General features: G+C 35.4%; 4 protein-coding genes across 5 annotated transcripts; all 4 read right to left on the minus strand.

Annotated features, from left to right (window-relative positions):
• Nucleotides 1–79: 79 nt before the first annotated feature.
• LOC110931671 (DNA damage-repair/toleration protein DRT100) lies at nt 80–3,493 on the minus strand. Its single transcript, XM_022175056.1, has 2 exons — nt 3,209–3,493; nt 80–526 (listed from the first exon to the last, which is right to left on the minus strand). The coding sequence occupies exons 1-2, from the start codon at nt 3,491–3,493 to the stop codon at nt 80–82; spliced, it is 732 nt and encodes a 243-aa protein (XP_022030748.1).
• Nucleotides 3,494–9,160: 5,667 nt separating this feature from the next.
• LOC110929233 (ADP-ribosylation factor 2) lies at nt 9,161–10,809 on the minus strand. The gene is made up of 5 exons (XM_022172371.2): nt 10,504–10,809; nt 10,346–10,416; nt 10,147–10,266; nt 9,833–9,951; nt 9,161–9,397 (listed from the first exon to the last, which is right to left on the minus strand). The coding sequence occupies exons 1-5, from the start codon at nt 10,646–10,648 to the stop codon at nt 9,250–9,252; spliced, it is 603 nt and encodes a 200-aa protein (XP_022028063.1). The 5' UTR covers nt 10,649–10,809; the 3' UTR covers nt 9,161–9,249.
• Nucleotides 10,810–11,565: 756 nt separating this feature from the next.
• On the minus strand, nt 11,566–15,057 carry LOC110929234 (stress enhanced protein 1, chloroplastic). 2 transcript variants are annotated; one of them, XM_022172372.2, is made up of 4 exons: nt 14,909–15,057; nt 13,170–13,253; nt 11,975–12,150; nt 11,566–11,865 (listed from the first exon to the last, which is right to left on the minus strand). In XM_022172372.2, exons 1-4 carry the CDS (start codon nt 14,952–14,954, stop codon nt 11,761–11,763), a joined length of 411 nt encoding a protein of 136 aa, XP_022028064.1. In that variant the 5' UTR covers nt 14,955–15,057; the 3' UTR covers nt 11,566–11,760. The 2 variants fall into 2 exon arrangements, with proteins under 2 accessions (XP_022028064.1, XP_022028065.1); XM_022172373.1 differs by having other exon boundaries at nt 11,592–11,882.
• Nucleotides 15,058–16,300: 1,243 nt separating this feature from the next.
• On the minus strand, nt 16,301–18,425 carry LOC110929235 (PRKR-interacting protein 1). The gene is made up of 2 exons (XM_022172374.2): nt 18,047–18,425; nt 16,301–16,767 (listed from the first exon to the last, which is right to left on the minus strand). The coding sequence occupies exons 1-2, from the start codon at nt 18,320–18,322 to the stop codon at nt 16,486–16,488; spliced, it is 558 nt and encodes a 185-aa protein (XP_022028066.1). The 5' UTR covers nt 18,323–18,425; the 3' UTR covers nt 16,301–16,485.
• Between the last annotated feature and the right edge of the window lie 8,531 nt (nt 18,426–26,956).

Below are 26,956 nucleotides of genomic sequence, written 5' to 3' on the forward strand. Positions count from 1 at the left end.
GGAACCCCAACAAACTCCCGTCAATTTCACCGATAAGCCACCGGAGGACGGAGAACCATCGAGTAAACTAACAACACAGTCAACAACTCTTCAGAGGCTTTCCACATAAACAGTCATTGTTAACAAACGACGACGCTTCAAGATGCTCGAACCACGAAACCGCTGGAATCGCTCCACAGAGATGATTATAACTCAGATCAAGGTGTCCGATATACGTCGCCGACGTTATTGTCTTCGGTATCGGTCCTTTCAGATTATTATGACTCAAATCCATCATCATGAAGTAAGATCTAGGCCCGAACACGTCAGGTATGTTGCCTTCAATAGCATTTCTGCTTAAATTCAATATGCTAATGCTTGAATTCATCAACGTAGCCGGTAACTTACCGGAAATTCTGTTTCCGTGAAGGTTTAATGTCGCTAAAACCGCCATTTTACCGAGAGATTCAGGAATTGGACCGGAGATCCGGTTTAATGAGAGATCTAGATCTGAGAGACGGTAGATGTAGGATATCGTGTAAGGAATCTGACCGTAGATCCAGTTTCCGGACAATAAAGCACGGCCAAATGTTACACCGCCGCCATTGATGGTTTATTGAGAAAAACAAGAGAAAAACAGTCTTCATGGGACGATGAGGCAGGGGATTGGTTTATTGAAGAAGAAGATATACGTTTGGTGGGCCCATTTGGTGGAGAGTGACTGTGGCGGTGATGGTGGAGGGTGGAGGAGGGTGATGGTGGGTGGAGGTTGAAGATGGAGTGTGGTGGTGGGGTTTTACAAATAAATATGAAGAAGATGCCCGGATAGTCCCTGTGGTTTGGCCTTTTTAAGGAAAGGGTATTTTTGTCATTTCACACCCTCTTAACAGAGAAAACAAACTGAAGTTAGACCCAGGGACTATCCGGGAACAAAAAATGAAAAGTTGGGGACTATTGAGGTAATTTTAGAAACTTAGGGACTAAAGGTGAAAAAAGGTGAAACCACAGGGACTATCCGAGCATTTTTCTCTTATAAGAAAAACCGCCGAAAAAAATTAAAAAAATTGATTTTTAACATGTTAAGTTGAATTTTAAAAGTGTTCCCCGGTTCCCTACTTTTTTAATGTTCCCCAATGAACCTTCCCCTATTATTTTACAGAGTAAAATGCACAGATAGTCCCTATGGTTTGGTGAAATTTTACCTTTAGTCCACAACTTTTCAAAATTACACTTTTAGTCCCTGTGGTTTGACAAGTTGTTAATTGGATAGTCCCCAGAGCGGATGGATGTTAGTTTTTCTGGTTAAGTGGGTGTGAAATGACAAGGACTATCTAAGTAACAACTTGTCAAACCACATGGACTATCCGAGTAACAACTTGTCAAACCACAGGGACTATCCGAGTAACCTTCATCTGCTTTAGGGACTATCAGAGTAACAACTTGTCAAACCACAGGGACTAAGAGTGTAATTCTAAAAAGTTGAGAAGTAAAAGTGAAATTTCACCAAACCACAGGGATCATCCGTGCATTTTACTCTATTTTATACTATGATGTTCATCAAATTGTTTGCAGAGTTTCTAATTAAATAAGTAAACACTGCTGTTCATCAAATTGTTTATCTAATTAAATAAATAAGTAAACACTACAACTGACGAGTTTCCAACTTAGGTAATGGAATCAAATATATGCTTTGCAACGAAAGTTATAGATTTACAAAGGGTATTAATATTGGTATACCTTTTTTTCTATCTCTTATATACAAAGATATATATGAAGAAAAATAGAGTGGAAAAATTGTATGAATAAGATTTAAGAGTGTAAATGTCATAAACTTCATATATTTTAAACACATAAATAATTAAATTACAAACTTTAGTTTTCATGATAAATAATCTGTTTTATTTAAAAATATCTTAAATTAACAATTTAAATTTAAAGATAATATTTTATTAGAAAAGTATATTTGACATTGTAGAATAAGATCTAATATTAACTAGGGGTTACACTCGCCGCTCCGCGGCGGATGACCCGGTTTTTAATAAATTATATAACGAAAACGTAGACGCAGTGGTTAAATTAACGTTAATGGCGGGAAACCTGTCAATGTTGGTTCGGTTCATTATAGCATCGGTACGGTACCGGCACTAGAGATGACTATCTGATTTATTAACAAATTTCAAATGGAAACGTAGACGCAATGGTAAAACTAACGTTAATAGCAGGACTCCGGTAGAAATTGGTTAAGCTCATGACGGTATCGTTACGATACCGAAACCCTATATAGCAACCGAAAGTGAAAACTTAAATAATAAATTCGTGATATTACCAATATCGAGATGTGTTTTACATCGATTAGAAACAATTAAAACGAATAACGATACCGATATCAACATTCGTTCGATATCAGTCTTTGGTTCAATAATACCGCGTTTCTACGACAATTTGATTAGCAGTAGGATACTAAAGAGATAATGTAAAACCATGGGGGAAAACACATCGAAAACTTTACGTCGGAATGTAGATAAACACGAATTTATATTGCTACCTAACGTAAAACGTAGACATACTCGGCTTTTATACAGACACGTATTAGAAAATTAAAGGAGTCAAAGTAATAGCTTTTTAAGTTTTTAGAAAGGTAGGAACAAAAATAATAAATTTAAAAGTTGAGAGATAAGAACATAACTTTAACTAAATAACAAAAATAAAAAAGAAAGTAACTGAACTTTGGTGGTAAATTTTCAAATACACAAAACTCAACTGACACAAACCATTGTTAGACCATGTGTAGTGGTTTTATCAATAATGCCCCCACTATAGGGTGCTTTCTGCCATGTGGCAGCCCAGTCAACATGGGGGCATTTTTGGGGGTTATTGTAAAAATGCCGTAGTGGGAATAATGCCCAATAACGCCATGCAATCATTTCACAATTATTTTTTTTAAATTTAAAACATAAAATTCTTCATTAATTTAAAAAAATTACACTACTTGAAATAAAAAAAAAACGAAAAAAAACCGAATATAAAAAAAATAAAGTTAAAAAAAAAGGATGATGATCTAGAGTCCATATTTTTCCCGAATTTTTTGGCGATGCATTTGCGCAAGGATCAACGCGTCGCCTTGGAGGTGGTCGATCGGTTTGGACAAAAACTCAATGTCCTTTTCCATTTTCCTCGCCTCTTGCATCTCGTTAAACTTTTTGGTTTCGGGGACTCGTTCTTTCGTAACCTCCCAACGTTTGTAGCCGAGGTTGCGAATGTCTTGGAGACGACGGTTCATCTCCTCGAAGTCTTCCTTCAACTCGAGATCGGAAGACGACTCCACCGTTTTTTTCCCGGTTCGCTTATCCTTTCTTCTACCGGGTGGTCGGGACAACTCTTCTTCAAGTTGCTCTTCGTTAACCTCCACAACATCATTTAGATCGACATTGCGGGCATCCGAAGTCGGTGTTTTAGGGTCAACGGAGGATGATGTTTTTGACCGTTTAGCTCGACGTCTAATACTCGACGTCATGGTCACTACGCCCGCCCACTTTGAACTTTTTCGAAGTAGATCCCAATACTTATAGTACGGGAAAGGGCATTTCGTTCTCTCGTACTCATTCAAAGCCTTCGTTAAAACCCAGACGCCACCTTCTCCGCTCGGGTGATTATCGTAGTTACGTTGATACACTTCTTGGAAGGAGTGTGACACTTGTTGTTGATGTCGGTCCATTTGCTAGAAATGGAATCTTTGTCACGATCCTCGCCTTTACCCCACGTGCTATAAAAGAGGGCACGAACCATATCCCAAAAAACGGGGTCCGTTTGAAAGTTTGCTACAAGTTGAAAAAATAAAAGTAAAATATAAGTTGTATGTTAAAAATAAAAGTAAAAATATAAGTAAAAAATAAGTAAAAAAATATAAAAGTTACCAATTTCGTGGTCCTCCGAAACGTCGAGTCACGCCCGAGCAAACGTGTATTCCTCCTCCTTCGTCCAATTAATGTAAGAATGCTTACGTCGAGGTTCGTTCGCTTCCTTCTTCTTATGCGACTTCCTGCCGCGTTTCGATTTCTCTGGCGTCGGGTCGGGTTGCGTCTCCGGCACGATATCGACATCGGGTTCGGCTTGTTGTTGTGAAGGTTGCAACCCGCCGGCTTGACCAAAGCCGAAAGTGGGAGGCACGAACGGAGTAGCGTCACTCAAGTAAGCCGCGTAAGATAACATGTTCGGGTCCATGTCTTGAAAGTTAAACGGTTGTTGCGGTTGGGTTGTGTTCGGGTTCATGGGTCTTGAGGGGACACCAAATGGAGGTCGGATTGGATGCATCTTTTTATAAAATATAGAAGAAGTAGTAGAGAAAGTTTGAGAATGTTTGAGTTTTTTTAAAAAAAATATGGAAAAGTGGGTAATATATATAGTAGATGAATATTGGAATTAAAAAAAATAAATAAACAATGACCGTTTGGCAACGGTCATCTCGTGCCCCAATACAAAATTCAGCGTGGTTTGTAAAACGCCAACGTAATTTTTTTCAAAAAAAAACGCTCGAAAACGCCTATATGTAATGGTCAAGGGGAGTGTTTCGGCGTTTTTTTTTTGATTTTTTTTTAGAAAAAACGCCCCACTAGGGGGGTCTTAGTAATTGATATATATATAATAATAATTTATTATTTAGTTAAAATCTAGAAACCTGTTTTGAGACACTTGTCATTCTCTCATTTAATTGATTAAAATTATTAATAATATACTAATAATAATAATATTTAATCTAATCTAATACAAATAATAATAATAATAATAATAATAATAATAATAATAATAATAATAATAATATTTAATCTAATCTAATACAAATTCTTATTATTAATTCAATAACCTATTGTTAAACTAAAACTTCAATAGAATCTTAAATCCTAGCTAAACAAGTTTCGAAATTCATAATAATATTAATATAATAATATTAATATGTTAGACTAAATATATTATTGATATATGTATAAAATATATTATTGATATATATAACTAAAATTATTATCAATAACATTAATAATAGGTTTAGAATCAAATACAAAGATTCAAAAAAATAAAAAGTCGTACAAAGGGTATCAAATAGACTCTGATTGACCTTATTCAACCGACATTAGAGCCGTCTTATCGAACTCTACGACATTAATTAATATGTACGAGTTGATAGTTACATTTATATTAACTCATTTATGTCAATACAGTATGTAAATGTCTCTGTCTTTGTTTTGCATTTACAGGAAATATCTATACTATATAGTTTAAATTGTTCAACCCGTGTAACACACGGAGAACTAACCTAGTATAAGATAATCAAGAACAAAAGGTGGGAAAATAAAAAAATAGATACCTCTGATGGATAATACGTGTTACACATTGATTTATTTTATTATATAGATAGATACAAATATAGATTAGATTAAAGATAACAAATTTATTACAATATATGTTTGTTTGAATATCTACTGGTTATATAATAATTTTAACCATTTTTTTAATATGAGTTTGGCCGTTAAAAAGCATCAACTGGTTATAATTCTTTTAAAATTGAACTCCTATAAAGCATAATACCTGTTAGACAGATATTACGTAATACCTGTTAGATAGATATCATATGTTATTACACCTAATTTGGCTATAATATGCAAGTAAAGATCATTTGATCTGAAAATAGGTCATATAACCATATATTTACAAATAACGGTAGATATGAGTGATCAAGAGATTAGTGATCAAGGTAAGGCCGGAGGGTATGGGGGGCGCCACCCCACCATCTCACCACCGATAGCGCCCCCGGGGCGTCACCACCTATACCGAGCTAGTTAAACCGGGGCGCCATGCTTCTTTCATCAGCATGGTAACGAAGACAAATTGGCAGGATCGAGGTGGGTTGGTCAAATATGAACGTTGGCCAACGTTCGGAATTTAAAAAAAGGTTTTTTTTTTAATTCAAATATATATAAAAACCTATCCCAAACTAAAACACACACCAATCACAAACTAAAACACACACCAATCACAAATCTACCCGATCATTTAAGAATGTCATCCGATTCGTGGAACTCTTCATCCGACGGTGTTCTTGACGATATGATTATCGCAATTACGCAGGAGTCGATAATTATTTGCGAGAAAGTTATGTGGAGAAACTAGAAAGTTATGATGAAAGTAACCAACCGACGAACCCACTACTAACATATGCTAAAAAAGAAGTTATCCGCTCGAAGATACGTGACAGGAACACACACCATAACCTTCGAGCTGATCTTACCGAGTACCTATGGTTTTATCGTGAACAAGGAGGAGACGACGAGTGACTTTGTATTTTTTATTTTAATTATGACATTGTATTTGTTTATTTTAATTATGACATTGTATATTTTTATTTAAATTATGGCATTTTATTTTTATTATTTAAATTATGAGTTATAAATTAATATATCAAAATTAAATACTGTTTAAATTCAAATAAAAAAAATAATTAGGTAATGATGATGAAGGCTTTATCCCACACCCTACAAGTTAAGAGGAGGGGCCTTAAAGCCCCCTCTCTAAAGTGGCGCTGATGTGACGTGATAAAGCCCCTAGGGGCTTTACTACACCCACTAGCCTAATTGTTTGAATTTTACAAAAAGAGTTAATACATTAAATTTTGCGATTTTCCGATAAATTAACCGAATTACGTAATTCTTGGAATTTCTTGCCGAGTTAAATAAATTAAGACTAAAGTCCATTGGTCTAAGGATATTAATGTGTGTAAAATGATATATTTTTTTATGAAGTCTAGGTTGGGGTTCCTTAATGTATTGATTTAAAAGTATCTATACTTATAATATAAAAGAAATCAATGGAGGGATACATATCATTTATTAGAGCTATTTAATTTTTCTCTCCTACTTAATTATAGATAATTAATATTAATTAAAAGATAATTATAAAATTAAATTTAATATAAATTTAAACAATTCGTATAGGAGATAATATAATATTTTGAAATATTTATTAGATTTCAAAATTTTTTATCCTACAAATTAAAAAAAAAGAGGTACACTATATATAAAGTAATATAATGTAAATGATTTATTTATTTTATTAAACTAAAATAGTTAAGAGTAGAAGTTATTTTAAAAATGTTTATAAAGGGTACACAAAAACATTAATCAATGTTTATTGGTTCTATACTTTTATTTTCGTGTTCAACTCTCAACTCAAATACGTAATTCACTATGTTTACTTGGCATTTATAAGAACCATCACCGCAATCATCCCATCCATCATATATCAAGTATATTCGTTCGTTTTTTTTTAAGATATAATTTTTTTAGATTCATTCAACCCGTGTAATAAAAGAGGTTTTTTAAAGATATAATATTTTTATTATTTACTAATAAATATAATTTTATATATTAAATAATTAAAAACCACGTATATTTCAAAAGTTGAATAAAACTAATTTTATACACCAGATAATAATTATAAAAAGTTTTATTTTTAAAACCCCTATGTATTACACGGGTTGAATATATGGAATTTTGTATAGTAAATAATAAAAGAAGTTATATTTAAAAAAAACCTTGTGCATTACACGTGTTGAATAAATCTAATTTTATATACCAGAAAAGATAATTATAATTATTATTTGGTGTATAAAATTAATTTTATTCAACTTGTGAAATATACAGGGTTTTTAATTATTTAATATATAAAATTATATTTATTCAACCCGTGTAATACACGGGGTTCTAACCTAGTTAGATTTCTATTTAAAAAAGCTAATAGATTATGACATTATGTTATCTAATAGTTTATATATTATTTAACTTTGCGTTTGTAATTATACCCATAACTTGTAAATCCTTTTTTATATCAATATTCAATTCCTTTCAAAGAATTTGTTAAAATAATCCCGAAACTATCTTTAGAAGATTTACATAGTGGGTGCAAATTATGACCGAATCACCGAAACGTGATCCAAACGAAAACTCAAAGGTAGTAGTTAGTAAAACAAAATAAACAAGATGCAAAATCCTTTTCGATTCATCCCAAGGTTCCTTAAATCATTTTTAATATCTTTTTTGATAGACAAGATTAATGCTCGAACACAATGGGTCAAAGTGTCACGGCGTCCATGAGAATCCTTGATAATCTTGGGCGCCTCGGCAAGTAAAAAAATGAGCCTTTAATTGGACGTTTTCTTTTGGTTGCCGTCAGAATTTGTTTTATTTTGGGTTTAAATGTTTAATGGGCCATTGGGCCTAAACTAAACATAGTGTGCCCAAAAATTAAAAATATAAACTTTGACCCCCGAAGAGTGGGCCATGGGTAGTCAGTCGCCCACTCTGCTTCTCTCATGAGCCGCCCCTGCAAAGTGTAAGGAGTTTTATGCATGTTTATTTAACGAGGTTCATGTACACGGTACTAGGTTCCCTTTCTTTATATGTTTATGCATTATAGACTTGTTGGACGTATGTTTTGCCGCATATGTATAGTTTGAAAAGCTATGTGGGTCAGGGGCGGAGTTAGTGTGTTAGTAGGGGTAGTATGAGCTACCCCTCAATCCCGTCTCCGTAGTGTAGAATACCCCTCAACTTCGTCTCCGTGGTGTAAAAATACCCCTCAACTTCGTCTTCGTTATACAAATGATACCTCTGTTTCTAAAAAAATACATTGGGATGCCCCTGAATTTTTAGGCTAGATCCGCCATTGATGTAGGTGATTGGTTGTTAAATTGTCAAGGAGTGGGGCTAAAGCCCATGATTGGACATAATGTAATGTAACGACATTATGTGTCTGTCGTGTTATAGTGCTTCTTTGCGTGATAACTATTTGAGCACTTGATCAATGGGGAAAGCATGATGATTACAATCATTTCTTGTGTTGAATTATACTTCATTTTTAATAAAAATATTAGCAATGTTATATATTGGCCGGATCAATTGTGAAACTGAAAATTGGTGTGAAGTGTACGATATATTATCATAACCCTTTATGAATATTAATCGCTAACATATAGACGGTAAGAATTTCGTAAAAAAGGAGAAAGACACAATTGTTACACCTTTATATGAAAAAAACCCGCCAGGCAGCGTTGTCGGGTCGCTAGCTTGGGAAGTGGGATCACTTCTGCGGTCAGGGGTACCGTGCATCTACCCTTTATACGAAAAAACGAAGATAGCAATCATCTTACACCTTTATACAAAAAAACGAAGATAGCAATCATGTTACACCGAAAGGAACACATACATTTTTTTTTCTTGAAACTTAAGTGAGGCTAGCCTCTAAGATTCTACGTGCAGGAAGAGAGATACAAGAGTTAGCTTGTGCAACTTTGTTAGGGGCATTATCATTTAGCCAACTTAGACCTTCATAGAGTCCATGACCGGTTTTCGCAGAAGTACTCTGTATGTGCCTGATATAAAATACATATATTTTTAATCGGCTTGAGTACAAGAAGATTTATACAAACAATTTACAAGATTGTGATAGAAGCATGGACGGCTTGTCAAACGGGTCAAGCAAAAAAACTTGACCCATTTGAACGAGTTGATTGGGATTGTGTTTTCTCAAACGTGTCATATAAATGTTAGAAAGTTCATTTCAATGTATACACCCTCCTAAATTATTCTATTCACAATTTAGATTATTATTATAATAATATATTCATAATTAAGTGATAAATTGTTTATAAAGGAACAAAAAGTGCTAGTGGGTTCCAACCGCACTAGGCCCGTTTTGACATGAACCAAAAAGTAACCTATTTCATCCTGAACCCGATTGACCTGTTACCCAACCTGTCCATCTTGACACCTATAGTAACTACTAGAAAAAGAACAATGTTACATACCAACGTCGTTGAGATATAGTGTGCAACTTGAGCTTATCAGCGACCTCGGAAACATTCATAGCATCGGGCAAGTCTTGCTTATTGGCGAAAACAAGTATTGTCGCATCACTCAGTTCGTCCTGAAAGAAAAGGTAACAACAAATGTAAGTTAAGATAAAAGACACATGAAGGTTCTTATTTTATTTTTCTGTTAACCATGAGAATCCGTAAAAGAAAACTCACGGGCCCCACTAATACAGTGGGTTCAGGTAAAGCACATCCGGCCATGAACCTATGAAATTATAATAAAGATGATATTGTAAATTATTAAAAACCTCCTTTAGAAGGCGATGCAACTCATTTCGGGCTTGGTAAATTCTTTTTCGGTTATTACTGTCTACTACAAAGATGAGTGCGTGTGTATTGCGATAGTAGTATCTCCACATAGCGCGTATCTGTTGAACGTAAACATGTAACTTGGCAAGTATGAATGAAATTTAAATTTAATAAAAAAAATGACAAAAACTGACATACCGAATCTTGTCCTCCTAAATCCCACACAGAGAATCTGATGTTCTTGTACTCCAGAGCTTCCACATTAAACCCTTCATGGATATAGTCCAAATAATCTTATACCATGCAAATAACTTAAAAAGTAAAATAATACAATAAAAATAAAATAAAAAAATTACCAATTGTAGGTACAGTTGCAATAAAGTCCCCTAGCTTAAGCTTATACAAAATGGCTGTCTTTCCAGAATCATCAAGTCCCAGCATTAAAATCTTTATGTAGGATTTGGCAAGAAGTTGCTTGACTCGAGAACACTTCGCACCCATTTTTGTATTGACCTTTTTACGTCAATGTGAGGAACAGCGTGAGAAGTTACGTATTTATATACAGGGAAAGCACACGCGACTACAAACGCATACACGAAGTATTCCAAATCTGGAAATGTGAAAAGATGCTTTTTGTCTGCATGAAGGAATAAGGGCTGTGTCAACCATGTGAAACTATTATCAAGTGTGTATAGTGAGAACTTGTATAGTTGTATATCATAAAGGAGCAAGATATTGTGCCTAAAGCTAGCAATTAGGTTGGACCAAAAACTAATGGAGAATAAAGTTAATTGCTTTCTAGAGCTTATAACATGAAGATTCGAAATGTGAGAAGACTTTAAACTCGAAGCACGTATTCTGTTTGTTTGGACACATAAATGTTGGGGGATATCGTGCATAGGATCACTTTCTAAAAATGTATATCGAGTTGTGTATTGTGTAAGCTAGAGCATCTCCGATGCATGTTTCTGGGGAGTGTTTGGAGAGAGGAGGCGGATCTGGAAGAGATGCGTTTTTGCTTAAAAACACCCAAATAGATGATGCAAGACTAGGAGGGAGGTGGGGGTGTTTTTGCGACTGTTTTTTGCTGTGAGAAGGGCAAAGTCTGGATGGGGGCGATGTGGGGGCGTTTTTTTATGCTTCATATTGTGGATGCTCTTAAAAGAAATAATATTTTGGGATAATGTACAAAACTAACAATTAAGTATAAAACAAATAACTTAATATACTCATATATCTTGTAAACTATGGTATACGCATAAGCGGTACACAGCCATATATAGATGCTACATGCTCGTATAGCCTTCGATTGACATTAGACAATTTGATGGAAAGACTAGGAGTCTAGGAAGTGTGGATGCAATAGATTCCCTTTTTCCGGGGCGTACGTTTAGCAACGCCCCTTAATAAATGATATATGAAGGGAAAATAGTTATAATCATCATTAGATGTTAACAGTGGTATGTATATTAGGTCCTTGACACATAACCTTGTTGTTGCCATGAAATATTATGTTAAGTTACAGAAAACAAATAAAATACAAGAAAGAAAGAACCAACTCTTTACGAATAAATACACAATCTTTACAAGCACCAATTTATGCATCAGTGTTGCTAATTATCAGAGGCAGACTGGAAGATGAAAACTGCCGTAAGAACACCCACAAGTGCAGTCACCGCCAACGCCACTGTCGGCAATGGAGACGTCAACCCAAAATTCTGCAAAGTGTTGTTAACTAGCACATCAGTTCCACATTTGGATTTAGCAGATAATAAGGATGTTCTACATTATTTGAGGAACAAAAGAGATTCTATTTCATAGGCATACCTCAAGAAGGCCCTTTCCTGTTGATATTTCAACACTGATAGCCACCGCGAACCCAATCATTGCTACGCGACCGAGCCACACATCTAAGCCGCTTCCACCCTTACTACTTTGCTCACATACCACCGAAAACGATGTCGCCTTGCGCGTTAGCACCTTCTGATGAGGAGTTCTACATACTGAAAAGTCAAAGTAGATATAAGCTGTCAACCTGTTATAAATAACTGTATTTTTAATAATGGGTGGGACACAATATTGATATCATCTGTGGCCATCTGCCTACATGTTTGTTTGTGGCGGATGTCACATCCGTCTGTTGATGCTCCATTTGACACGATACGGAAATGCTAGATATGTTCTAACAAACTTTTAGAGTTTATTATCATGTCAAAAGTTATCTTCAAACATTACAAATGAGTTTTATTTTTTATTTACAGATTGGTTGTAACCAATGCATTAAGTTCGGTCAATCTAAATGGTCTATGAACTAGCGACTTAAATGATATAGAAAACTTGACCTAAACCGGTCAAAATAACTAATATTTAAACTTAATTAAACAAAATGATACAAACTAACAATATAAAATAAAAGCTAAATTATTATTAAACTTCAGCTAATATCCGCTTATTCACTGTTTTTCTACATTCCCACCGATCCACGTATGAGTGAGTCATTTGAGTTATCCGTCTCTCATAACTAATGCGGAGGTCAAATAGCAAAATATCATAAACAACTATGCAGTTAATATCGGTGATATCGGTCCCCTAGTAAAATATCGGTCAAAATATCGGCACCGATAATATCGGCTATATTGACCGACATTTGACCGATATATCACTGAATTATTAGTGTTAAATTGCTATATATATAAATTCTGCATTATATTAAAATTACCAATATCTCAACGAGATAGCCTATATCTCAAATATCGGTCCTTAACCGATATCCGATATTTTACCGCATTAACTGCATAGATAAACAATCCATAACAGGTAATAATATCTTGTAGTATGTAACCAAGATAAGTCTAGTAGCAATCCTATGGTTTAACAGTTGACATGAAATGGTTCGATTTTCATTTTCAGAACTGACATGAGTTACATAAACTCACAAGATAATTTTCATAGCATTCAAATTCACAACTAACACTACTACAACACTAATTCATGGCATTCGAATCCACATTCACAGACTTACCAAGGGGCGAACCGCAGATGAAACTCGTCCCAATCCGCTGCACACCGGTTGATGACGGAAACTGAGAAACAGCAGAGATTCTAGCTGCAATTCACACCAAAACTTACCAAATTAATATACATAAATGAAAATAAAAAACAAATAACTCCGTAACACACCTACACTTACATTCATAATTAACTACTAATCTAAATTCCCATAAGAATAAGAAAAAATTCTACCGTGAAGCACATTAGGGAAATTTTCAATATATCATACTAACAGAAATTCGCACCAAAACATCCAAAATTTATCAACATAATGCACGTAAATCAATTGGGTGGCACGTAAATCAAGATAGTGGTGGGCTGGGTCTCTGCAAACTTAAAGATATTAATGTGGCGCTTTTAACCAAATGGTGCTGGCGGTATAAGGCGGAGAAAACAATCTGTGGCGTAATAGTGTTACAGCCATCCACAGCAGTGCTCGGAAGTGGGATTTCTTACCGGCCAGAAATAACTTGGGAGGTACCTGGAACAAGATTGTGAAGCTGATTGCCAGAACCAAGGTTGAAGACATTCCGCTGAGGAGCTATTTCAAAGGTATCCCGGGAAAAGGAGATAGCATAACCTTTTGGTTAGATCCGTGGGCCTCGTGCGAACCGCTCAAAGACATTTATCCAAGTCTTTTTCAACTTGAAAGTAACAGAAGATGTAAAATCAGCGACCGTAATACCGTATTCCTAATGGTTCCGGCCAGGATTTGTTCGTTTGGCATTGGAAAAGACCGTTGGGTCCTGGGCAGGAGACGAACGAGCTGAACCAGCTTATCAGCCTGCTGGGTTCGGTCGTTATTTCCGATAATAAGGATAAGTGGATCCCTGCCAAATGTAATATCTTTGCGTGGCAGGCGGGGTTGGGCAGAATTCCTACGGTAGAGGCTATTCGTAGAAGAAACGTGAACGTTCAAGACCCGAGTTGCGGCTTCTGTAACGAAGGTGAGGACGCGGTCAGGCATCTCTTTACTGAATGTTACGCAGCAAATGTTGTTTGGAACTCGATCAGCAGCTGGTGTCGAGTCCCTCAGATTTTCGCGTTTTCGTTCCAAGATCTCATGGAGGTGCACTTGTACTGCGGGTTAAAGGAGCCGGAGAAGACGATATTCCAAGGTATGATAATTATTGCTTGCTGGAGTCTTTGGAAGGCTAGGAACGAAGCGAGGTTCAGAAATAAAGCTTTCAGAATTGAAAAGATTATTAGCGAGGTGAAGTCGGTCGGGTATTTGTGAGCTAGATATAGAACGAAGTATAAGAACTTATCTTGGGAAAATTGGTGTAAATTTGTAATTATGTAATCTCGGTTGTTTCTTTTGGCCTCCCGGTTTTCTAATGAAGTTTACGTTTAAAAAAAATGCCCTCAAACTCAAAATCCAAAAATCAATAACTCCGTAACACACCTGCACTTATAAGTTATAAATAACTTGTAATTCCTAAATTCTCATTAACTTAAGAACAAATTCAACCGTAAGCAGTTTCTGAAGCACATTAGGTCAATTAACAACAAATCGGACTACGATGTGAAGAAGAAACATGCATAATTTTAAAAATTGGTGTGCAGATATGAAGTTATACATATAGATAGATAGATAGATAGATAGATAGATAGATAGATAGATAGATAGATAGATAGATAGATAGATAGATAGATAGATAGATAGATAGATAGATAGATAGATATACAGAGAGAGAGAAGAGAGAGTACCGGCGGTGGAGATACAAAGAGACGAAGAAAGTTGAGCAACCGCCATTGTTTCCGGTGAGTGAGTGAGAGAAAGTGTTGAAATCGGACCTCTCAATGCCTATCTCTTCCTCTTCAAAGAACCGATATTTTTGTAAGAACCATTTATTTTCAGATAAGCCCCTACATTTTCTTTTAAATACATACAAGTCTCTTTCTTACTGTACATAACATGACATGGTTAAGCATTATACCGAGTCTGAATGGTTAAGACCTCTAGTCTGAATGGATCAAACATTTGTCTTTGAACGGTTAAGCAATGACTCTTAATAGTTTAGACCTCTTACTGGTTCAGCACTTAATGGTTCAAATCTCTTACTGGTTCAACACTTAACCATTCAGAAGTTGACAAACAGCCCCTAAGTTATAAACAGACTGAGGGGTTTTAATAAATGGGTTAATGTGTCACAAACGGGTTGGTAGGTTGACCCTTATAAAATATTTTTTATTATAGTTTTAAATAAGTTTACAAGTCGTGTTGTTGAATTGAATGAGTTAAACAGGTTAACTGAAAAACATGTCTAACTAAAATAATCAACTTGAACTTGACATCTTTGTTAAATGTGCTAGATACAATAACCACATGATCATTTTCATCGTGTCCGATTAAGAATTGTCACCCGTAGGGCACCTGAATGGAGCTCAGGTTTGCGGGACGGGATGAATTTCAGACGTAAGGTGGGTGAGATGGAGATGACGTGGAGAGACAATAGGGATGGAGAGGATTGATTGTGGAAACACTTCGCTATTTCGGTACCCATGCCAAAATGAGTTTATAGCAGTGTTGTAAAAATCGCGACTAGGCGACGATTAGTCGGCGATTAATCGCTAGTCATCCAGTTACTGAGTAATTTTTCTTAAATCGGTCCATTAACCGACTAGGTCCGACTAGGCCAGCCAAAAGTCGACGATTCCAGCATAAAACCTTTATATTCCGGCCAAAACCTCTAAATTCCGGTCAGTTTCCAACCAAATCATTTGAATTCCAACAATTAATCATGTATACTTAAATAAATGAGTTGAGTAAGATTTAAAACCTAGCTACTTAAAATATTTACCTATAAAAATGTATATATTTATACATAAAACTGAAAATTACATATAAAAAACACGATCCGATTAATCCTGATTAATCCCGAGTAATCCCGAGTAGTCGCTAGTCCCCACTTCACCGGCCGACTAACGACTAGCGAGTTCTCCAACCTTGGTTTATAGATCGGTACTTCTAGAAGCATTCCGTGTACACTTAACGGTTGTTATTACCATGCTTGTTCCTAAAGAAAGGTGAATGTGCTAAAATCAAATTCAAAAAATAACTTGCGTGACCGTTTGGCTTCGACTAGTAAAATTGCTGTATTTACCGAAACGAACTGATTATTTATAAAATGAGTCATAATTTCAACCCTGAAATCTTTAACACACATGATATGACTAAAGTTCAGAAATTGTTGACTAGATATCATTAAGAGACAACCGGTCCTATAAATCAAAATGAACGTTTAAGAACAACACTATTTGCATTGAGATACAAAGATTTTTGTTTAGTCGTCATTACCATTACCAGAGTCTTGATCTTGATCGCCATCTGAAGAATTATCTTCCTTCCTTTTTTCTTCATGATCACCTGCTTCCAACTTCATCTTCTTTTCTTGTTTCTTTTGCTTTTTCTTCTGGCGTTTCAAACGCTTTTTTGCAGTTCGTTCTTCTGTTGCTTTTAATCTTTCTTCTCTCCGCTTGTTAAACTCTGCCACTTGTTTCCTCTTTTGGAAGTCAACATCCATTCTTGCAAGCCTGTCTTGTTCCTTCCGTCTCATTTGTCGGTACTGTTCCAAAATAATGAAATATAAATGGATAAAATGACACACCAAAATAGCACCAAAATCAAAAGATAAAAGAGTATATTAACAACCCACGGTGTAAAAAGGTATTTCATAGTGGAACAAACAACATGACACATGCACTTTTTTTTTTTGAAAGGGGCGAGGCGTTTAGGGTCGTAGAAACCGCGGTGAAAGGTGGGACAAACAACATGACACCCATACATGGTTTTGAAAAGAGTGAGATGCTTAGGGTCCTAGAAACCGAGACGCAAGGTAGAACAAACAACGTGTAACCTAAACATGGTTTTATAAGACGATAAAGGTCCTAGAAACTGAAACACAAAGAGGAACAAACAGCATGACAATTGACACCTATATTTGACTTTAAAGTTTAAAAGGTGCGACACGCTTGGGGTTCCAGAACCATGTATAGTGGAACAAACAACATGACACCTATGCTTGATTTGATAAGGTGAGACACTGAGACATGTTTAGGGTCCTGGAACCATGTAAGGTAGAACAAACAACATGACACCTACACCTGATTTTAAAAGGCACGACACGTTTAGGGTCCTAAAACCATGTAATGTGGAACCAATGACATGACATGCATACCTGATTTTAAATAGGCGTGAGCGTGACACACTTAGGCTAAAATCATGTAAGGTGGATCAAACAGCATGACACCTATACCTGATTTTAAAAGGCGCTACACATTTAAGGTCCCGTACCGTAACCATATACAATAGAACAAACAACATGAAACCTATACCTGATTTTAAAAGGCACAACAAGTATACTGTCTCATAACCTTGTAAGGTAGAACAACAAACAACATGACACCTATACTATGTTTAAAATCGGCTAACAGCAAAATGCTTAAGAGTCCTAGAAACCGAGTCACTAGCTGGAACAATGAACATGACACCTATACACGACTTTAAAAGGCGCTAGACGCTTTGTGTCCTAGAAACCGAGTCACTAGTTGGAACAATGAACATCAGAACAAGACACCTATACATACTTGATGATATCATATTTGTGACTAACTAAAGTATTGATTAGAGAAACTATAGCCGAGTTTCTGTAATTTGACATTTACATATATGGCAACATTAGAGAGCCAGAAGTCATCTGTTTTCAACAGTCTGTCAATGTATCCCCCAATTAACAGGCTAATTCACGCATAAATCAGTAACAATGCAAGTCAACATAAGCAACAGTAATAACACAACAAGAGGCAAGTTCGATTTCAATTTCAACAAAAATAGCAAATAAAAACCTGATGAAAGTCACCGGAGCCAGAACCGGCAGAACTACCGGAAGTATTGTTAACACGAACAGGAACACAATCTAAAATACGCCGGAGCTTGACCTCGAGATCCTCATCCTCCTGATTAGCTACCGGAGGCGTGTATTCAGCAAGAGCTGTTGAAGAATTATTATTTGGATGTCGAGGAGGAAGAGCGGAGATCGCGGTTCTATCTGAGGACGCCGGTACAATCTGTAAGTCTCCGGTTGCAACGGTCGCCGCCGACGGCCGTCCGGAACTGGACATTTTTTTCCGGTGAGAAAGAAACCCTAACCCTAACCCTTGTTTACGCCGGAGACGATATTTTCAGTTTTGTATTGAAGGTGTCATTGGGCCACTGGGTTATCTTTTACTACCGTTGGGCTTTCAGTTGTAGAGGGGCACAAATCGGGTCGGGTTCAACTATGATCGGATATCAAAAAAAACCTAACCTTGTGTGCCCAGGAGAGTTGGGTTTGGGTATGATCGGGTTTAGATAAGTTTTACACTAAAAACATGTAGCCTATTCGTATCCTACGGGAGGGTCGGGTTTGTAATCGGGTACACTATACTCGGGTATTGGAATATCAAGTTTTGGGATTTTGGGGCAAATACGGGTCTACCCGGTTAGTTTTGTTAATAAAAAAATATTCAGATTTGATCAAATAAAGTAGGTCTTGTTTTTATCATATAAATTTGCAACAAAATACCTAGTAAAAGACACCGTCTGTCAACAATTAACAGGTTTTTAACTGAGTTTGGTGTAAAGGACTAAACTTGCAACAAAATGCCTAGTAAAGGACAACGCCTGTCAGCATTCGTTAAAAAGGACACCGCCTAAAAAGTGGTATAAAGATAAATGACAAAACTTGTAATTTTTCCTATAAATTATCACATGTTTTATTAATTTTCATCAAAATGTGTAATGATTTATTTTTGATATCCGTAGGGGTGTTTATGGATCATAATTTACACAACATGGAAAGGATGTGCTTGGTGGTTCCTTAGAAACAAACCGTAACATGCCCTTTCAGGAGAAAGAAAAAAGCAATTACTAGAAGATCCGATTAGAGTTAAACGTATTTAGGTGTGTACTTGAGTTGAGACAAATCAAACTTTGGAATTTAGTGAAATGTAACATGTAGGATGCGTTGTATTTGCATAATTCAAAAAACTGGAAGCTGACTACATAGCATCATTACATCCACCGCCATTTGTCCCCGCCCTCCACCCGGCTAACCCCACTAATAACACCGCAACTCTGACACGACCCTGTTGTTGTTGTCGCCACCCTCACCACCCACGCCACTACCATTTCCAGCCGCCACCGCCTATGATGAAATTGCGACATAGACGGAACATTGTTGGTTGCAGAGGTAACACCCAGTGGGCTGAGGGTGGCAATAGCAAAGCTATCAAACCCGAGGCGGCTACAATGGTGGCGACTGTACCATAGGCGAATATGGGCTGGCACGGAAGGACCGATAGATGGTGGTTGTAGTAATAGATGCTAATCCAATTACAAATGCATTTCAAGTTCAAACCGATGTGGTTCCAACCGATAATCGATTGGCCAAAGCAAATAGGGAGAAAACTAGAGAGAATTTAAGATAGGAATTTAGATCATTTTTTCTGCATATTCTCATTATTAAATCAAAACCACTTAAATAGGAATAACATGGAATCGAATAACTGACTACCCATGGAGTGATCATGGATACCCACTACTCCTTTGTTGAAATGTGTTGGACCTTTTATCATTCATTGGGTTGTTTGTTGTGGACCGTTATAATGTTTTATATTGGCCAGCTTATGGGCCCTGGTTTGTTATGTTTGTTTGGATGTTGTTGTAACAAATACATATTCAGAGGGGGTAAAGTGTGAATATCTAGGGGGTGCGATAATCTTGGCTCAGAGATATGGACTAAAGTGAAAGTTTGTTTATGCGCAGATATAAAAGGCATTTGTCCAGATATTTTCACATCTCTCCTTCAGTTTTTCATTTTCAATTCTTTCTGTATAGTTCTAGGGTTTTGAGGCGAATCATCGCATCTCTGGTTTTCTCTCACCTGTATTCGAGAGACTTTTTGTCACACCCCTAATTTCCACGTGTCACCGGTGGGCCCGGTGGGGAGTATCGTGACGTAATTGGTATCATCATAGTCAAACAACACAACATATAAATGCACAGCGGAAGCAAAAGATATAGATTCATTTCAACTGAATAAATTGTAATGTTTAAGTATCACAAACAGTCGAAACAGATCCACAGGCGGATCAAATGAAAAGGAAATTGTTCAACAGACTTTGACATCTAAAGCTTGCGAGACTTGAGTAATGATGCCTGGAGTAGCCAGCCTATTTCGTTTAGCACCTGCACTTAGCCTTTTTGGAAAATACGTCAGTTTGCACCGGTAAATACAACTTAACTGACTCATTTTGAAAAGAGTTTGAAAATTGATTTAAATGCACTTCGGCAAAAATATTTTATAACTTGGGACAATTATTCAAAATAATCTTGTATACAGTTTTACTCATTTGTCGTCCATTAGGGACGGTTTGTAGGGCCGGACTTAAGTTAACTGATGCGCCACAGGTATAATGCCCACAAGGTCGATTCCTTATAGTGGGATACCAGTTTTTACATAATGCAACTGTCAGGTGTACGCCTACACCCCGTGCTTAGGTCGTGACCATTTCACGAATGATGCCAAGGATATCCGGGACATGGTCATTTAACCCCCAAGGGCCATACACCAAATAATACATATCAAACAGGTTATGTAAATACATCAATCACAATACGATTTAAATGACTACATACACCCGACCAAGCGGTACTTTTATAGTACCGTATCCCAAGCCCGTATAGGGAAAATAAGTTAAGAGTATTTACCTGAGCAAAGTATAAATCAAATACAGCAAGTGCACGTAGCTTTTACTGGGCTCCTAATCTGGAACGAAGGTTTTTAATAACCTATTAGAATCCTAACGGGTCTTTAATTAAGCTTAGACTTAGACCGGTTAGTTTTCAAAAGGAATACGCGGTTCAAACGCATGATAAAGCGAAGACCGGTTTAGAATGTGGTTTTGACCCGACAAGCTTGCATGCTTGTTTAATATGGGTAACTTAAACACATTCTGGATTTTGAGACAAAAAGATATGGTTCGGCCCGTTTCGGCTAATATATACAAACTAGTCACATAGGCCGATCCGAACGCGAAACATGCGTAACGGGTAACCATAAGAGTCATGAACATGTTCCATAAGTTAATATGCCTTAAATATGTTGCGATATCAGTAGGATATTTTCTATTATGCCCCAAATGATTTTAAACTCGAATTACGCCTCGTAAGGGTATTTTGGTCATTTAAAAGGTTATAAAAGGGTTTAAACATGTTTCTGAGTTTCGGATCTGATGTAATCAGTAAAAATACTCAATTTACTAAGTTATATCAGTAAGGTATAACTTATATGTGAAATCTATCCTTTATGACCAAACTATGCATCTTAAGGGCATTTTGGTAATTTCACATAAGCCTAAAAGGTCAAAATCAGAAATCTGAGCTTAAGACCTTTGCTTACTGTTAGAATGTAAATATTTACTAAAAATATCAGTAAGCATCAAACCTTATATTTATAAAATGGTTTTAATATATACTATGCGTTAAAAACGCTTAAAAATGCGATTTGGAGCCATTTCCGGGTTTTTTAAGAAAAGCTGATATTTTTATTATTCCAGAAGGCTCAAAATACTTTATTTATCATATTAGATCAGTAGAAAAAGGTTTGGGGTCAAAAGGATTTGTAAAACTCATTTTATAGCCCAAAAGGGCAAAACCGGCAATTACCGAAATAAGCTTAGAACTTTATGTTATGCTCAGCCTAAAAATAAATAAAAATCTCCAAAAATCCCAAAATATTATATTACATCAGTGGGTAATAAGTTTGGTGTCAAAAATTAGGTTTAGATAGGCTATATGCTATTTATCCGGTTTAATTACTAAAAAGCTTCTTATTTACGCTAATGAGCATAACTCCTAACCTAGACCTCAAATTGATGTCAAATTTTGGGGACAAGTTTATAAATCAGTACCTAAGGTCTCTACTCTTTTACATTTTCAAAATTCATGTTTTAATGTCATATGGGCATAATAGTCAACATTTAGGCGATTAACGGAAACATGCATATAAATTGGATAACTAATGAACCAAGTTGTATAATCACAGAGGGTTATACTTATAGGTAACTTGGTCCTAATAAGGCTCTAAGGCATTCCTAAATCATGCACAAACGTGTCAGAACTGAAAGTCAAAGCATAAGTCAAACTATGCGACTTTCGGTCCCGAACCGAGCCTAAACTGAAAATTGTCGAGTTGAACATGTTTAGACATGTTCTTACATTGATTACCAAGTTATATTAGTGTCAAAACAGGTTTCATAGCTCACACATTGATAATTATGTGTTTATTTACAAAATAGCTTCCTGTTGACTTTTTGTAACTAAGTTTGACTTGACAATTGACCTAGTTAGAGTGAGAATCAGAGGGTGACCTTTTAAAGGTTTATTGCCCACATAATTACCAACTCATAGGTACTTTCATAATGAAAATTGACTGGAGCAATTAAGATTAATGACGAAGTCAAATCTTAATTACGACGGTTTGACTTTTAGGAATATAAGCTAATTAGAATGACTAAACAAGGATTAGAACTCTTACTTAAGGTCCTTGCTATCTTTTCTACACTTCCAAGTCTTCTCCCAAAGCCAGGTAGCTCCAGAAACCAAGTTGTGAAGTTGCAAGTGAATGAGCAAATGAAAACCCAAAGTTCATGGCTTTATATAGGTTTCTTGGATTATTAAGATCATGCCAAACAAGTCTAGGAATGTTATGCGATCATTCCAAGTGTCCCTATACTCTTTAAAACCATCAAACAAGCTCCAAGTATTGAAAACCAGGCATCTAAGTCGGTTAAACCAGCTGCAACAGGCAGCTGCCAACATTTTCTGCATCTGGGGACCTTAGGCGGCCCGCGTAAGGATCCATAAGGATCTTACGCGCCCCGCCTGGCTAGTCTGATCCGGTTACAAAGTTTCATATATTGCAATTTTGGTCCCTGGTCCTTCCAAACTTGATTTTAAGATGGTTTCTTGCACTATAAACCCCCAAACTTGACTTTTAAGGACCCCAAGTCATAAACCAACTTTGTTTAGTCCCCGATTATTCATACGTTCACCGAAAAGTCTTAAATTTCAACGTTGATGCTTTTAACCCCTCGTATACGAATATTGTCATAACTTTCTCATACTTTATCGAAACCTTGTGAAATTTTTATCACACATTCTAGTGAGTATAATTTATCATTACAAAGCTTCGGGTCTGCTGAAAGGTCACTCAGAGGTATACTTTAAACATGTTGACACTTTTAACCCCTGTAGTTTGTAATTCCTCACTTTCTTTCACAATTCGCTTCGTATGATCCATGATTTATTCGTTTAAGGGTATAAACATCTTGTAGGGCTATTTTATAATATATTTATCCATCGTTGACACTTTGGATCCTTATATTCACATAGTTTCCTTGTTCGTCAACTTTAGTCCCTCTAAAGTACTCTTTCACACGTTCAAAGCTTATGACACGTGTCAATACGTTATTGGACATGAATTTTCGAGGTGTTACACTTTTGTGGTTGTTTGGTATAGATGATCATCTGTTGATGATCATCAAGACTCTTTGTATTTCTGTATCGTTTGGATCTTACATTTGTATGATCATTGGGATATATGGGGGGTAAATCCTTTTGGTTTGGGTTAATAAGAGTTTTGTCGCCTGATTTTGTCGGTATATCTTTTGTTTACTTGTATTCTTGATCATCATATCATCCTTTATCTTAAGATCATGGATCATCAACTAGTACTAGAATTGCAAAACAAATACTAAAATAATAAAACATGATAGTTAAATAACATGTGCCATTCACATAGAGTTATATGAATGAGATCCATGTAAACATTGCGGGTACATATCACAAACTCGTATGATATGATCCATGTAAACATTGCGGGTACATATCAAACGGTTTAACACTTCAAACCTTCTTTAACATTCTAATTCCATAAATAAGGTGGGGTTCGGCTACAAAGTCCATTTTTCCTACAAAGTGTACAAATTCATAAAACATCACAATTTCAGCCATAAAACGCACTTAAAACCCACAAATAACATAGTGAAGATCACTAAAATAAACATCCAAACCCTAACAGTCCTTAAAGCTTTAAACACACCATCATACAACTATGAATATAAAACACAACATGATAATCAACATAAAACACACTAATATTAGTCATTCGGTAATCAAAGCCTTATCATCCAAAACACAACACAAAACCCACAAATATGGTGTTTTAGTAATCATCAAAACCCACAAATGTGGGTTTTGGGTGTGTTTTATGGCTGAAATTGTGGTGTTTTATGACTTTGTACACTTTGTAGAAAAAATAGACTTTGTAGCCAACTCCCTCCCATGACATATAACAAACGTTTTAACACTTCAAACCTTCTTTAACATTCTAATTCCATAAATAAATGGGAAACAAAAAACAAGATGAGCATTTGGCATTGTAAAAAGTTTCAAAAGTTAAGATTCCTTGGTTTATTTTACAAGGGTTGAGTTATAATACAAAGTATTTAAAAATAAGAAGGGTAAGAAGCCACCAGAGAGTGACAAGTGTCCTAGGAGGAATTAAATGGAAAGGGTAATTTTGTCTATAAGAGGAAAGAGAATATGCACATGCAAGTCATATGTTATTTTCCCCCCAATTTTTAATCGTCTATAACTTTTTTATACATCATTTGTTTTAAAAAAAAATTATACCATAAAATCGAGCGTTTTTTTATCTTTAATATGAGTATCATATTGTTATATTTTTCAAAAAAAAATTCAAAAACCCAGTTGCATATTACACAATGGACATGATGTAAAACACAATGTAAAGTAGATGAAAAACACAATCAATGACAACAGATAAAGACACAATGGACAACATACTAAAACACAATGACCATAACGTATAACACAATGGCGATAACATATAACACAATAAGTATCAGACTAAATAAAAACACAATTGATAACAACAGATAAAAGACACAATTAATGACAACAGATAAAAGACGCAATGGAGAGCAGATAAAGACATAATGGAAAACAAACTAAAAACACAATACACAACAAACTAAAACACAATGAACAAAGATAATAAAAAAAATTGAACAAATTATTAAAACACAATGGACAACATATTAAAACACAATGAATAACATATTAAACACAATGACCTGAACTAATAACACAATTTATAGAAAACCCAGATATAACACCATCTTCATTGTGTCATATATTGTGTTATAGGTTCTTATAAAAACGCAATGGATAGAACCCAAATTAACATTGTGTTATAGGTTTTGATAATAACACAATGGACATGATGTAAAACACAATGTAAAGTAGATGAAAAACACAATCAATGACAACAGATAAAGACACAATGAACAACATACTAAAACACAATGACCATAACGTATAACACAATGGCGATAACATATAACACAATAAGTATCAGACTAAATAAAAACACAACTGATGACAACAGATAAAAGATACAATTAATGACAACAGATAAAAGATACAATTAATGACAACAGATAAAAGACACAATGGAGAGCAGATGAAGACACAATGGAAAACAAACTAAAAACACAATACACAACAAACTAAAACACAATAAACAAAGATAATAAAAAAATTGAACAAATTATTAAAACACAATGGACAACATATTAAAACACAATGAATAAACATATTAAACACAATAACCTGAACTAATAACACAATTTATAGAAAACCCATATATAACACCATCTCCATTGTGTCATTTATTGTGTTATAGGTTCTTATAAAAACGCAATGGATAGCACGCAAATTAACATTGTGTTATAGGTTTTGATAATAACACAATGTATAGAAATTCTACTGACCAAAACCCAGTTAAAAGACACAATGACCTGAACCTTTAACACAATGCAAAAAAACCCAGTAAAAATTAAATTTTTTATTTTATTTTTATATGATAATATGATACTCATATTAAAGATAAAAAACGCTCGTTATTATGGTGAATTTTTTTTTTAAATTTCGTATGAAAAAGTTATGGACGTTTTAAATCGATGGGGGAATTGGCATGTGCCTTGCATGTGGAGAGAGAAAATCCATAAATATAGGATTCCCTTTTGCCCTTCTATTATCTTCTTTTTCCTACAACTAATCTTAACCCTCCAAATCTAATATCAATGGACTAAAATTCTTCTTACCCTTCTTATTTATTTTATCGTTTGTATTTGATCCTAACCCTATTTTATAAAATGATGAACATTTGGCATTATAAAAGTTTAAAAAGAGTTATTATTAGGAATGTCGGTTAATCTATGATAAGGGAACGTTTATCATTTGGGAGATGATAATACACAAATATGAGAGGGAAGAATATCAAGATTTAGTTATTTCGAATAACCATGAAGTTTGGGTGTAAACCTATAATCTATAGATGGAAACATGTTTCTTATGGTTTCGACAGATTTCACCCTAATAATGGGCCAAGTCGTTTATGTGTTGCATAGTCATGATGAGATCTAGCATTCAGGGATCTTTACATATTGTTAACTATTTTAGAAGAGCTTAATTTATTCATGTCAAAGATTAACACAAACACACTTAAAACCGTGTAACTCGAAACAATACCCATTGAATCTATTCATCTAGATGAGTCAAAAAAACCTTGTGTAAATCCAAAACCTGATTTTTTTAACGGCAAGGAACAACGTGCCAACCACCGT

This window comes from Helianthus annuus, chromosome 3 (assembly GCF_002127325.2).
Source record: "Helianthus annuus cultivar XRQ/B chromosome 3, HanXRQr2.0-SUNRISE, whole genome shotgun sequence".
Lineage (NCBI taxonomy): Eukaryota > Viridiplantae > Streptophyta > Magnoliopsida > Asterales > Asteraceae > Helianthus > Helianthus annuus.

Excerpts from the sequence above, each read along its gene's own strand:
- LOC110931671 (XM_022175056.1), bottom strand. The coding sequence starts at position 3,493 with ATGACGTCGAGTATTAGACGTCGAGCTAAACGGTCAAAAACATCATCC. Across the intron at positions 527-3,208 it reads TCGGCTACAAACGTTGGGAG|ATTCCTTACACGATATCCTA; the intron begins GTTACGAAAGAA and ends ATCTACGGTCAG.
- LOC110929234 (XM_022172372.2), bottom strand. The coding sequence starts at position 14,954 with ATGGCGGTTGCTCAACTTTCTTCGTCTCTTTGTATCTCCACCGCCG. Across the intron at positions 13,254-14,908 it reads TCTTTGTATCTCCACCGCCG|CTAGAATCTCTGCTGTTTCT; the intron begins GTACTCTCTCTT and ends TGTGAATTGCAG. Across the intron at positions 11,866-11,974 it reads CAGGAAAGGGCCTTCTTGAG|AATTTTGGGTTGACGTCTCC; the intron begins GTATGCCTATGA and ends AACACTTTGCAG.
- LOC110929235 (XM_022172374.2), bottom strand. The coding sequence starts at position 18,322 with ATGTCCAGTTCCGGACGGCCGTCGGCGGCGACCGTTGCAACCGGAGAC. Across the intron at positions 16,768-18,046 it reads GCTCCGGTGACTTTCATCAG|TACCGACAAATGAGACGGAA; the intron begins GTTTTTATTTGC and ends ATTTTGGAACAG.
- LOC110929233 (XM_022172371.2), bottom strand. The coding sequence starts at position 10,648 with ATGGGTGCGAAGTGTTCTCGAGTCAAGCAACTTCTTGCCAAATCCTAC. Across the intron at positions 10,417-10,503 it reads TGCAACTGTACCTACAATTG|GGTTTAATGTGGAAGCTCTG; the intron begins GTAATTTTTTTA and ends ATATCCATGAAG. Across the intron at positions 9,398-9,832 it reads ACTATATCTCAACGACGTTG|GCACATACAGAGTACTTCTG; the intron begins GTATGTAACATT and ends ATTTTATATCAG.